We start from the raw sequence: 14,337 nt of genomic DNA, 5'->3' as shown, positions 1-14,337 counted from the left end.
TATTGTATGCTTGTGGACATACAGTATGTTTGGGAGTTTGTTTGTTTGGGAGCATCAGGAAATGAGTCCTGTCTGGGAATGCAGAGTGGGAAACCAGGCTGGGAAAAGCCACTTTCAGCTACTCAGTCACAGGTCGATGTTTTTCGTCATGAATCTTGTTCTGGTGAGAACTTTAGAGTGGTCACTAGCTGGCACAGCCATAAAGTCATAACATCTGATTTTGAACCTAAACTTAACCCTAATGTCTAACCCTAACCTGAAATTAAGACCAAAAAGCACGTTTTTGTTGTCAAGAATTCCTACAAAATAGCAAACGTTTTCATTGCAGCTGGCCTATCTAAGGGAAATTGCTCACTTCTGCGTTCATGACGACTCATGAAGATAAAGGTCAACCTGCTACTGTGTCAGTCAGCTGTGCTGTGGGAGATGCTTGCAGGGTGCTGCCTCTGCTGTCCTTTTCTCTCCATACTTCACTTCCTCTCCTCCGACTCCCCCGATGTGACTTCCACACTGCAATTCCCAGCAGATATGCAAAGGAATTTATAGATCAAAGGGAGTTAGGCTAGATGGATTCCTAACTTCCTAGCTAAACAGTTTTACATAAGAGAAAGCAAACTGTGCAGGCACAATAACAACCAACAGGATATTGCTAGATAACCTAATGCAGTGGGCTGTAGTGGTGTTTACTTGAGCTGTGTGATGCCTTGGTATGTGTTCCCACCGTGTGGACATGAAAGGAATTGCAAACACAAGATGAATGGCCTGCCCTACAGTACAGTAGCTACTTAAGTCTAAAATAAAACCATATTTACTGTCATAATAGCTCCACTGAAATGTTTCAAACTTGTAAATCAGTTTGTAATAATTTGTGTCCTAAACCCTCTGCTTGCCCTGACAGATACTGACTGCTGCTGGTTTCTCTCCCCGTGGAGACTGCTGCTGGTTTTCTCTCCCCGTGGAGACTGCTGCTGGTTTTCTCTCCCCGTGGAGACTGCTGCTGGTTTTCTCTCCCCGTGGAGACTGCTGCTGGTTTTCTCTCCCCGTGGAGACTGCTGCTGGTTTTCTCTCCCCGTGGAGACTGCTGCTGGTTTTCTCTCCCCGTGGAGACGGCTGCATGATCCTGCAGAGATCAAAATGTTCCTGTTAATTTAGCCTGTTCTGATTACGCTACGTTGTTTTGAAGCTGTTTTCTTTGCTCGTTGGCCTTGTTCTCATTTGCTTGTTTTTCTTTGTTCTTTCCTTCTGTTTTCTCTTCCCTCTTTTTGCGCTGTCCTCCCATCCCTCTGTCTGCCTCCCTCTTCAGCCAGGCTATATCAGGGACCTGGTAAGTGGAGATGGGTTTGTCTTCGGGTCGTGTTTGATTTACCAGTAGATCTGTAACATAGTCTCAATAGTTAGTTTAACCTTTAACATTTAGAAAAATATATGGCCCGGTCAAGGGTGATAGCTAGAGTGTGTTTTGGCCGATCCTCATTCCCTCTAATTTCTCCAACTACTAACACACTCTAAATGTGAAGCTAATATAGTGAAGTGGTCTGTCCTGAAGACCCAGGTCAGCATCTCTCTGCTCATCCCACTGACTCATACACCGGGGTGGGGAGGCACTTCATGGGCCCTTAGACTGGCCTCTGTGGAGGGTCACATATTTCAAATGTTTGTTGATACTTTAATTTTGGTTACCTTGTGTGCTTTCCTATATTTATGGGGAGGTGTTGGGTGTCTTTGGGTTTGGGGGTTTATAGGGAGTTTATAGGACAGGGCCATGTGTGCACAGTAGACCTGTGTCAGTGCAGGTGTGTGTCTGGGGCTTGGTTACAGAGTGGTGGTCTGTGACGTGTGTGTGTGTGTTCAACAGTCTTTTGTTGTGTGTGTGTTCATCAGATTTCGGCCCGGATCCTAGAGGCCCACCAGAACGTGGCCCAGATGAGTCTGATCGAGGCCAAGATGCGCTTCATCCAGGCATGGCAGTCCCTGCCTGAGTTTGGCATCACTCACTTCCTGGCCAAGTGAGTCCCCCTCTCTTCTCCAGAGTCTCTTCATACACTCCTTTATTGATATAACAGATCTCTTCCCCCAGGTCTCTCTATCTGCCCACCTGCCTCTGTTTGGGATTGTTCTTTTACAGCGAACAGAGATTTTGTCAGATTTCAAAGATGCATGGTTGAAAATCAATAAGCTTATAACTTCCAATAAGCACATCCCAAGCAGTGAGCTCACTTGGAATTCTGTAATTGACAGATTCCAGGGTGGGAAGAGGGACGAGCTGATTGGCATCACCTACAACCGTCTCATCCGGATGGATGCCAGCACCGGAGACGCCATCAAGACCTGGAGGTTTGCCAACATGAAACAGTGGAATGTCAACTGGGAGATCAAGATGGTATGGATTTCAGCTTATAGACCGGAAAAATAAACTGTTTTAAAGACGAGCCATTTAATACTCTGAACAGATACCACCAATTTGTTTTAGCTTCATCTTAGCTTGGCATTTCACATGGTTAGTACATTTTAAAAGGAGAATCTCTGTTCTCTGTAGATTCCTATAGTTTTGACTGTGTGATCATTCTGTGGCCCTAGGTGACGGTGGAGTTTGCAGACGAGCCTAGCCTGGCTTTCATATGTGCGGAGGTGGATTGTAAGGTGGTACATGAGTTCATCGGAGGCTACATCTTCCTGTCCACACGTGCCAAAGACCAGAACGAGTCTCTGGACGAGGAGATGTTCTACAAGCTGACCAGCGGCTGGGTCTGAGTCTGACTACCTGACCCCCTGGGTCAGAGTTTAGGGTAAAGAGGGGAGGGAGGGTGGTGGCTAAATCAAATGGGTTTCTTTTGTTTGTTATAAAGTTCTGGTGGTTTTAAATGGAACCATGCTTTAGAGCCCCATGCAGCCACCCATTATTGCCATTGTTGTTAAGAAGCTGATGCCCTTTATTTTTGTTGCATTAACACTAATATTCTGCACAACGCTGCAGCCCAGACTAACTCCAAACCCTGCCTGTGGCTCCCCCATCGCCCACATTATTTGACAGGAAGTTGGGAGTCGTCCCCCTCCCATGACCCCTCTCCACTCACCCATCCCGCTCCAATGCACTGGGGACAGCAGCCTCTTCCTCAAGCAGCTATCACAAAGCTAGGTCCATGAGAACCTATCACATGTCATCAGGAGACCTCTCCATTCCAAAGACTGTCTTAACCCCCCCTTCTACCCGGACTCCCCTGAAGGAACTGATCAAATTGACCCTTCAACCTCATCGTAATCCGACCAGCCCACAAAACCATGTATCAGTTCGTATGAAGAATCACATTATTTATTTATCCCTGTTTTGTTTTATTGTCATTTTGGTGAGGTGTGGTACTGTTCGGAGTCTTTGAAGTGGTGTGTTGTGGTTTGTGTACTGCCTGACATCCTGTGTTATGATACTGTCTAATTTATGCTGCAGAGTGCCACCTCACTCTCACGTATTGTACATCCACATATTCACTCAGTTTGGTGTGACTATAGGCAGTAGTAATCCTCAGAGTAAGAGTATCGGCAAAACAGTGACACGCTTTTACTTTCTCAGCAGAGACAGGAAGTGATATGAGGTAATTTCCTTCCGTCGTTAAGGAAAGGCTAAGGAACGCAGAGCTAATGGAGAGAATTGGGCACCGTGTCCTCTCCACTCGATGAAGGATTCTCAGTTTGATCTAACTAGTCCATATGAAGTCACACTTCCGCAGTAAGCACTTCTCTTGTATATGTATGATCCCTGGTCACACTTTATTTGGATAGTCTGGATTTTCCATCTGTGGATGCTCTACAGATGGCCATGCGATCTGTTGATGAGCAACTGCTTGCTGAGGTAACAGTTAGGGTAATGGTTAAGTGTAGAATAAGGGTTAGGGTTAGGGGAGTCTGTAGCGCATCCCTTAATGAATAAGCTGTCGTTCAATTCATTGTTCTTTTTGTTTGAGCATACCTCGAGTGAGTGTCTCCTAACCTCTGTGTGAAACACTACATACAACAGCTAACAAGTGTGCTTGGAGAGTTTAAACAGCCTTGGTATACACCTACTGTAGCGCTTCTCTGTCTGCATTAGTTAACATGTCAGCACAACAGGAGCTCAAGCAGGGTGAATGTCCTGTAGTTTCTTATCTGTAAACCGCTGAATAACCATGCCTAGTTCTCATAGCTACTCAAGGTTGAAGGGGTCACTCAAGGATACTCCGAGATGGAATTTTAATGGGCAAGTTCTGAGGCAATTACTGAAAATGTATGTAAGAATGTTGTCATGGAACATGTGGTGCCCAAATGATTTGGCTCAGATACATACTGTCAGCCATATAGGGTTGTCCAGCGTCCACAGCATGAAGGAAAGACCTCCGCTCTGCCTTGAGACTCAGACCCTTGCAAATGCATTGTGCGTGTGTAGTACAGCAGGAGGGATACTACCATTAATAACAGCATTCCCAAGTGCAGCCTCTTTTAAATGCCATTCTTTATCTTACACCATATAGTGTTATTATTACGCACCATTATTATTATTATTACGCACCAGCAACAGATCACCAAGTTTGAAGAATGAATTATGCACAGTCTTTTTTCTTTGCCCTCTGTATGAACGAACATGAAATGAAGTATTAGTTTTTTGTAACTAATGTAAAAACACAGGTTTTATAGAATTGTACAGTTCTTTTGTTGCTGCTTTTTTTTCTTGTTTTTTTGGGAAGTGTGTTTTTGTTTGCAGAAAAGAGAGGGAAAGCCATCTGTCAACATTGTGTAGTATGAAAATGTGTGCCTGCCAATGTTACGATCTTATTGAGTTTTTAACATTAAGATCTATATATATGAAGATATCACTAGTCTCAAACTCCAGGTTGTTTGGGATTTAATTCAGATTTTTCTCACACTAGATACTATTACCCAAACATTGATAAAAGGGCTTTTCAATGTACTTTTTTCTTGTTGCCTCTCCTATAAGCTGAATTACATTCTATTTACTTGCATTTTTTTTGTCACTGATCTTACTCTCTAGCTCTGTAAACTACCACCAATGACACATCCCTAGGCTGCCAAACCCTTACTCTGCTGTTCAGTGCCTTTTCAAAAATGTATCACTTCATTTTCAGATTTGATAACTATTGTAGCTTTTTGAATAATGTTTTTGGTATGAAGGAGACGCTTTTTGTTAAAGTAGACCTTGGAGTTTGAGACAAACTGAAGTAAAAGAAGCGAACTTAGCCTAGTTTTTTCCTCATATAACAGTTGTTTGTTTGCCTCCAATGTCCAGAGCAGCAGTGCATGGCCGGCTGTTTTCAGACTGTAAAAAAAAATGCATTTATTTAAAAAATAAATAAAAGTTTTTATTTAAGGAAGTTTCAGTTATAATATTGTTCTCCAATTGAGGACATGTTGTGTGTTCGTAGACCATTGTTATACAGAATAACATGGACACTGATTTTAAATTGAAATGCTGATATGCTGCTGACAGGAAGTAGAAGCCCTCTCCTTACTATTTATTCAAACATTGAGTCAGTGATCACAAATTACAGACCAGAAAACGTCCAGAATACTCGCTATAAAGCTACAGTATTGAATTTTCATTTTCTGTAACAATTGAAATGGGGTGAAGGTTGCCTGTCTCCACCAGAGGACAGTATGTAACCATCCCCTATTCCACCCTCTGCTGCAGTCACATCCAGGACTGGATCCAAACTACTCTAAACGTCACTCACTGTTCTTAAAGCAGCTTCCATCATTACTTGGCATCCATCAGAAACATAGCGGCAGATTGATGGGGAGATTAAATGTTTAGTGTTTCCGTCCGTCTCTGTACACAGGCTTTTGGTGGCCGATCCCCACTGCGCCAGGGAGACGGTTGCCATGGAGATGGCACTCCCGGCCACCTGGTGCCCATGGTGTCTTGGCATCTTGTAGAGAGGGGTGGTGGGCTATGACTCAGACAGGTGACATGGGGGATACATGGTGAGAGGGTTGGTGTGTCAAGGTATGTCTCTTGATTTATACATTGTGATTCTACATTTTAGTTTTTTGTTTAAATTGTCAACATGCACATCATGCGGTAATGTTAGAAAACAATGTGTAGCGTTCTGTAGTCTAGCATGTTCATGGCATCACAGTCAGATCTGAGCATGTCAAATCCTTTATGGTGACAATTGAGAGCCCTCTTGGGCAATTTTATTCAGTATCCCTCTGCTTGTCAACTGGTACGGTATCCACCCTCCAATCCAGTGCTGATGTGTGTGGTGTTACTGGTGTAGCTCTGGGAACAATGAAATCTACAGGAACATCCTGTCCTAATAGATGTATCAATAGCATTTCAAGAACTATTCAATGCACATTTGCATTTTCATTGTTTATTTAAGCTGTTTCGAGCATGTCTCTCACTTAACTAAAGCTCTTGCATGTATGAGAGAGCGTGCGCTTATGATCTGTGTATATGCATGTGTGTTGAATCTTCTGCATGCATCTGTCCTCATCTCAAAACGAGGCACCTATCCTGATGACATTCCCTGGGTCTTCTCCAGAGGGAGTATTTCCATTGTGTGTGTGACGCTGAATGGGAAGTGGCTGTCCTCAACCTGTCGCCACTCCACCTAGTGTCAAGAAACTCCCGTGACCTCATGGGACAATGGAGTGACGTCTACCACGATAAGAGCAGAAGGAGTAGGACGCTCAAAGAAACTACTCAGTTGCGTTTGAAGTGATTTTAAACTGCTTAGATTCAATGACCCACAGAACATCTCACCTCTTGTAACCACTGATGTGCCATCTGTCTTCCACTGTTCTTCACGTTCTAAGAAGCATATCTCAGCTGTCTTCATACCTGGTTACGGTAATGGACATAAGGGTTGACTCATTGGAACTTGACTGACAATCAATGGTTGAAAAATATGTGTTAGCCTAGAAAGCAAATCGTACTGGTAAGCTAGTTTGTTATGAAACATCTACAGGTATAGCATAGTTTTTCTTGTAGGTTATTCTATGTATCAGACCTGACTTTAGATAAGTTAATCAACATTCTACTTCTGTTATCAGCTGGCTGGAGATATTCAGCTTTCTCCACACACTGCCACTCATTGTTGTTTCCAATGTGTGTACTGCTTGCATTCCCTCATGACTACGTCAATAGACCTACACCAGAGCAGTATAGACAAACCAGTGATCAATTAAACAGTCATTCTCTGGAACTGGTCAATTATTTCACATCTTACAATACTTCCCATATTGGGGAAACATGTCTTTATTGTTGTCCAGATGCTGCCTTAGTAAATACAGTGATTGCATTGTCATTAAAGAGCGACTCCCTTTAAAAAACACCTTTTCATTTTTTGATTATGAATCAAACAAAGCCATCCACCTCCTGGGTCTATATTCTCCCCTGTGTCAGATCATCTATTTCCAATGATCTATGGTGAATGATCTGCCCCTTCACATCCAGAAACCTTTAACAGCCCCCTCCATCAAAACAGAGTAGGAAATACGTTCAGTCTCCACCATTCATCCCGGTTCCAGCCACCTGTGTCACGTTAGCCCCCTGCAGTGTGGATATGAGAACATCTCAATGTGACACCTGCAATAAAGACCAAATCGGACATTGGATCCTCAGCTCTTTGTTAAACCCAGGGGCTGTCTGGCTATTGGTCTGCTAAATTAACTGGCAGGCCAGTTATCTGGCAGCAAAACAATAAAGGGGGCAGAACTGAGTGGGTTGCTGCCTGCTGGGGACAGGGTGATGTAAAGCCTATACCTTTGGCTGAATGACTGGTGTGACATATTGAAAATTAGGTGTCTGCCATTGAAACAGGGACAGCAGAGGAAAAGCCATCATAAGAACTGTGTTGTATAGACAGATCTTAGGATCTCATTCTTCCCGAACAGTTTGATTGTTAGAGGAGTACATTGGCTATAACAGTCTACTGTTGTGAGGTTTTCTTGGTCACGTCCCTAGTGATGACTAATGATGGATGCATTGTAGCCCATTTAGCTAACACTGTAGAAGTAATAATCTACTGCAAGACGTGTTTGATACAGGCAGGACTATTCCTCTGAAATTCCAGGTTTCACGTCTGAGTTAAACTGCTGACTTCAGGCAAAGCGAGAGAGATGAATGCTTTTCGCAGTGTTGGCACTATGCACTGCAGGTGAGAGGGAATTTGAGGAGATAGAAACTCTTTGGGAGGGTGTGTCTCATTAGTCTAAAGAGGCCTCTCCTCATATCCTTTCCTTCATTTGCTTTAACCTACTGTATTTGTTTTTAGATCAATGGAAGGAGACGAGGAGAGAACCAGCTTTTGATTTAAGATGTACCACATTGTATGTAGCTTCCTCTCCTTGTTTCCTTTCCTATAGGACCACTGATCTAATAGAGCTTGTTATGCAGAAGTAATATGGTGGACAGCTATCCAGTTTAACTATCAATAATGGTCGTTATGAAGGAAAGTAGGCTATACAAGGAACGAAATACAAATAGTAGTACACAGCTGCGATATTTTAAGCTCAATGAAGTGTTTTGTTGACCTTAGGTCACAATAGGCCTACTGTAGTGAAGGTCAAAACGTGGGAAATCTGGTTTTGCTCAATTAAAATGGAATCAAATTGCAGCACTGGTCAAAACACTTCCTCCTCCCCGCAACCACACTCTTTCTTTAATTAACTCTTGTTTTTTCTAATCAAATGGGGACAGATGATTAACTTTAACAAGTGTTTTAATTATGTTTCTCACTGGCAACATGTAAAGCTTTCTTCCAGTTTAACATCAGTTCTTCGCTGCAATGTGGTGCCCCACTATTCAGTAGGCCAATACTGTATGTAATTGCTCTGCGATACATGGAAATTCTCCCAGATGTGTTTATTGTGAATAATGTTCAAAATCATTTGTGAGTTTATATTGGAGTGCAGATTCTTTCTGATAAACATGATTTCTATAACATAGTGGGATATCTAGCACCTGCACATAGCCAGTGTATGTATGTGCACATACTCTGTCCTATTTCTTCCTAATGTATGCATTTACAACTCATGTAGTTGCAAAGCATACTGGACTTTCACTCTGAACATGGTTATCTTTAGGAATGCACAGTCATATTGCCATGCTGAATATGATCCAATTCTGCAAGCTTCAAAAGAGCTTAATTACTTCAAGTGAGTGTGGTGTTTTATAAAAATATTATGATTGGGTATTAAACTGAGACGTCCTCGAGTAGGGAAGCATGGAAATCGGTAGACAACATGCAGAATACAGGAAAAGGTCTCTGAAAACAATATTTTTGTCACTTTTGGTTTTTCATCATGCACATCAGGTCACAACCCAGTTGGTGACATAAATAAATGGTTTGGCTATGGGGTAACGTATTAGACATTCAGCCTGGCTCTCTCCTTTTTAAAGTCATTAAATGGTTGGGAGATTAATGGCTTCACACACCAGATTCCAAGAACACAGGATGAGACGTTACTATCCTTTGTGCAAGCACTTCCAAGAGTTAATGAACAGTGAGTGGTGAAATTTGGGGAGCGCATCGTCAGTAGTGTACCTTTTGGTTCCTAGGGTGTTTCGGCCTTTCACACTATACACCCTCCCCAAAGGCGGCCAGCGACAGGGTGATCAATCCTACGCTTGCGTCCCATTCCCAATTAGTCATAGGAGTTGCCTTGTTGTTGATAGCCAACATCCCATGGGACTATGCATGGCAGGGGCGTCCTCCTCCCTGAGTCAAGCATTGTTGACCGCATACCTCCTGGCCCTCTCACTTCGGGGCCCAGCTGGGGTCTTTCCTCTTCATCCAGAGCCGCTGCCTTCTGCCGCCTCTGATACAGCTTTGATTGCCGAACGCTGGCTCTGGCCCTTAATTCCCAGGTCTCTAAGCAGTCTGGTTGTAGATGTTGCCACAAAACCTCTGCAGCCCACCTCCACTGGTCGGACTTCTGTGTTCCAGCCATGATGCCGTGCTACGGCAGCTAGATCAGCATAGCGCAGATGTTTTCGCTCATAAGCCTCATCTACTGAGTTTTCCCAGGGTACTGTGAGCTCAATTATGAAGACCTTATTGAGTGAACGGGACCAGAGCGCCATGTCAGGTCTTAGGGTGGTGGTTGCGATCTCCGGAGGAAACACAAGTTGCCGGCCAATGTCAGCTAGCATTTTCCAGTGGCGGGCCAAGCGCAGCTGGGCTCGCTCTAATGGTATAGAGCCGCTCTTCGGTGGTTTAGCCCCTTCGCGGACAAAGTTTGTCCGTAAGGAGTATGATGCTGCTGTGGGTGGTAGGGAGTTGGTGGCAGCTCGCTTGTCCTCCATGGCGGACGCAAGGTTTTTAAGGACTTGGTTGTGACGCCAAGTGTAGCGTCCTTCGGTGAGGCTTGTTTTACACCCTGTGAGAATGTGCCTGAGGTTGGCTGGCATGGAACAGAGGGCACAGTCCGGATCTTCACCATACCATTGAAGATTAACTGGTGTTGGAAGGACGTCATATGTTGCTCTGATTGAAAAGCTCAACCGCCTCGCTTCCATGGCCCACAGATCCTTCCAGCTGATCTTCCTCTTCTCCACACTGTCCCATCGAGTCCACTGTCCCTGTTTGGCAAGAGAGACTGCCTTGGCCCACCTTGCAGCCTCCTCCTGATGGCGTACTTCCTGCACTACCATCTTCCGCCGCTCTGGTGCAGTGGCCTTACTCCAAGCAGCACGGCTAGTTAGCCCAAGGCCTCCTCTCCCTTGCTGAACATGACCCACAATGTCAGCATGTCTGAGGGCTGCTGTTGCCTCCTGGACTGCTTTTCCTGGCCTCCATTTGCGCCCAGTTGCCAAGGTCGGCGCGTTGTTGCTCACCACTGGGTCTCGAGATTCATTCAGTGTCATCTGGAGCCTGGTTTTTGCACACTTGAATACCTCTGTTAGACTGGTGAGGGGCAGCTTGAGGACACCATCTCTATAGAGGCCTATGGTGGTAAGGCATCGTGGAACACCGAGCCACTTCTTTAAGTAGCCTGTGACTCCTCTTTCCATCTTCTCCACTGTTGAGATTGGAACCTCATACAGTGCTAAGGGCCACAACACCTGGGGTAGGAGACCAAACTGCAGACACCAGGCCTTTATCTTTCCAGGTAGCTGGGTGTTGTCGATGGACTGTAGGCTACTACTGATGTCTTTGCGCAGCTGTTGCACCTGGTCTTTGTCCTTCAGGCTTGCATCATACCACCTTCCAAGGCTTTTTACCGGCTGCTCAGACACTGTTGGGATTTGGTCATCTCCAATGAAGAATTTCAGGTCAGAGAGTACTCCCTTCACAATCGAGATGCTGCGTGACTTGGATGGTTTAATCTTCATACGGGCCCAGCTGATGATCTCCTCGAGTTTTCTGAGCAGTCTCCTGGTGCATGGGACAGTGGTGGTCAATGTTGTAATGTCGTCCATGTAGGCTCTGAGTGGAAGGAGGCGGAAACCAGAGTCGACTCGCTGTCCACCAGCAACCCATTTTGAGGATCTGATGATAACCTCCATTGCCATTGTGAATGCCAACGGAGAAATGGTACATCCCGCCATTATACCTACATTCTGGCACTGCCATGAGGTGGTGAGCTCTGAGGTGGTGAAGCAGAACTGCAGATCCTGGAAGTACAACTTCACCAGGTTTGTGATGGTGTCCGGTATGTGGAAAAATCTGAAGGCAGACCACAGGAGTTCATGAGGCACAGAGCCAAATGCATTGGCGAGGTCGAGGAAGACTACATGGAGGTCCCTTTTCTCCACCTTGGCCATTTGGATCTGGTGCCAGATCATGCTGGAATGTTCCAAGCAGCCAGAGAACCCTGATATTCCTGCCTTCTGTACAGATGTATCGACGTACGCATTCCTTTGCAGGTACTCGGCCATCCTCTGGGCAATGACTCTAAAGAACATTTTACCCTCGACATTCAGTAAGGAGATTGGGCGGAATTGGCTGATGTTCACTGCATCCTTCTCCTTAGGGATCAGGACCCCGCCTGCCCTAAGCCACACTTTGGGTATTATCTTCTTCTGCCAAGCTGTTCTCATAAGCCTCCAGAGGAACCTCAGGACGTCTGGTGCGTTCTTATACACTTTGTATGGGACTCCATTTGGCCCCGGGGCTGATGCTGTTCTTGTCCGTCGAACTGTGTTTTCCACCTCTTTCCATGTCGGAGGGCTGATCTCAATATGATGTTCCGGGAGTCCAATTCATGGGATATCTGATGGGATGGCCAGATGTTCATGTCGCTTTGAGTCAAAGTTTGTTGTTCTCAGGCGCTCCTCTAGGTCTTTCTTTGTTGTTTTTAGAGCTCCACTTTTTTCCTTTGTGAAGAGACTTTTAAGGAACTTGAAGGGATCTTTATAGAATCGAGTTCTAGTTTGTTCTTTCTTCCTTCTGCATTTCCGTAGGTTCTCTGCTCTACGGAGGGATGCCAACCGGGTTTTGATGTCAGCCTGAAGTGCCTCTATGCCCTCCTTTTCCACTTCCGAGGCCTTCTTCCACTGTTTCTTAAGCTGCCGCCTTTCTTGAACGAGGCGCTTGATTTCTTGTTGCCTCCTGGAAACTGGTGGGGTTGGAACCTTTCTCCCGCCTTTTGCCTCTTCCACTCCAAATCTTTCTGTCCCGTACTCATAGATGTCCCCCATCCTCTCCAACTTCTTCTCCACTGTGCCTCGAAGTTTCTCGAGGGTCAAGGTAAGGTCAGTATTCACTGTTTCCCACAACTTCTTGTCACTGGCGCCAGGCCACTTCACATACGGTCTGTGCCCTGGTAGTCTCCTCTCGACTGCAGGTCTGGGAGGCTGGGTGAGTTCCACTCCTGTTGTTGGTTCCACCTCAGTTGCTACTTCGGTGCTTGAGTTTACGTCCTCCATGACAGTGGTACTGATGCACTGCAAACTATGGTTTGCGTCCAGTTGCTGTGCTTCATTCGACTGATTTGATCGCTTTTGCAGAAAGTAATCAATGCGAGTTCTCTGTCTCTCTTTACCCAAACACCCCTTCTTCCCCTGGTGGATCCTCAGCCCATGGTGTGATGTAACTTTCCTCCAACCACAGACACATACCTGCATCTGTTTATGGCCCACTGTTGCAGCAGAACTTGTGACAGTTGCTGTGGTGTTCTCTTGTGCTGTGCTCTCATTACTCGTAGTCGTTTCCAGTCCAGTCGTTACCATGTTGTCAGCCGATGAGTCATCTTCCGCCCCCGCTCTCGCAGACTCTAGGGGTATTCTCGTATGTTGACTGTCTCTAGCTAAAGCGGGTGTTTCCAACATACTGCGAAGCATGGGAAACTACAGAAATGGGAAGCTACCCCATGACTGTCCCAGTGGGGTCTATTCCCTCCTGTCAGCCGTCTCTCCGTGCCGCCACAAGGACTTTCCCCTGTTGTCAGCTGATCTTTCTCAGCAGTCACTGGACAGGTCCATATATTCAGATTCCAAGAACACAGGATGAGATGTTACTATCCTTTGTGCAAGCACTTCCAAGAGTTAATGAACAGTGAGCCTGGTGAAATTTGGGGAGCGCATCGTCAGTAGTGTACCTTTGGTTCCTAGGGTGTTTCGGCCTTTCACACTATACACCAGCTTACTGTTCACTTCACATAGGTTGACTTGAATCGTACGGAATTGATTTGCATATGCACACACACACACCGTCACACACCATCACCACACACATCTCTCCGTTCTGTTGAAAATGTAGAATGACTTTTTGAACAACTCCATCTCTATCAAGAGCCAATAAAGCACTCTGGTGAAATTAAATAAAACATGGTGTTGTTTGATGTACTCCCACTGTTTGGTTCAAAGAGGTACACAACCAAACACACAGTGGAAATAAAGCCGTCATCCGCTGTAAACTATATATGTGAATCTTACATGCAGATCTGATGTCCTACTCTCCCACCCATCAGATCATAAAATACCTATGTTCTCATGCATCTGATGTAATCATATTTCACTGCAATGACCACGATTTCAACTCATCATACTGATTGAATAAACAACAAGCCACATGAATGCCCTGCTTGAATGGAGCGTTTGATCAGTTGTATGACTGAGCGCTGTGTGTGTGTTGAGAGGATGTGCGGGCAGCCATCTGGCTGCATGGGGACATGAGAGGCGAGGAGCAGAGCAGAGGGTCCGGCCGTTCTGCTACCCCACTCCCTGTTTACCCTGCTCCACAGGGACTGGGGTGCCTTGTTCTCCCTCCACACCCTTCTCTCCTTGAGCCCAGCTCCAACACAGTGATGTCATGGGGAGGAAGGATGTTTGTTTTTCACTGTGAGTTGTGTGTGTGTGTGTGTGTGTGTGACAGGTTTGTGTGTGGGAGGGGCAAAAGCAGG

General features: G+C 45.4%; 1 protein-coding gene across 4 annotated transcripts in view; it reads left to right on the top strand.

Moving 5' to 3' along the window:
- LOC135525726 (fermitin family homolog 2-like) overlaps positions 1 to 5,353 on the top strand; it is an 81,660-nt gene extending 76,307 nt beyond the window's left edge. For 2 of the 4 annotated variants that reach the window (XM_064953526.1, XM_064953527.1), the window contains exons 13-16: positions 1,304 to 1,324; positions 1,882 to 2,006; positions 2,239 to 2,380; positions 2,578 to 5,353. In XM_064953526.1, coding sequence (XP_064809598.1) covers positions 1,304 to 1,324; positions 1,882 to 2,006; positions 2,239 to 2,380; positions 2,578 to 2,751 — 462 coding nt within the window. In that variant the 3' untranslated portion in view covers positions 2,752 to 5,353. The remainder of the gene's footprint in view (positions 1 to 1,303; positions 1,325 to 1,881; positions 2,007 to 2,238; positions 2,381 to 2,577) is intronic. The other 2 variants (XM_064953528.1, XM_064953529.1) reach the window with 1 other exon arrangement.
- The last annotated feature ends 8,984 nt before the right edge of the window (positions 5,354 to 14,337 follow it).

The sequence above is a fragment of the Oncorhynchus masou genome, chromosome 32 (genome assembly GCF_036934945.1).
Source record: "Oncorhynchus masou masou isolate Uvic2021 chromosome 32, UVic_Omas_1.1, whole genome shotgun sequence".
Lineage (NCBI taxonomy): Eukaryota > Metazoa > Chordata > Actinopteri > Salmoniformes > Salmonidae > Oncorhynchus > Oncorhynchus masou.
Note: the sequence above shows the minus strand (reverse complement) of the source record. Positions and strands in the feature narration are given on the sequence as shown.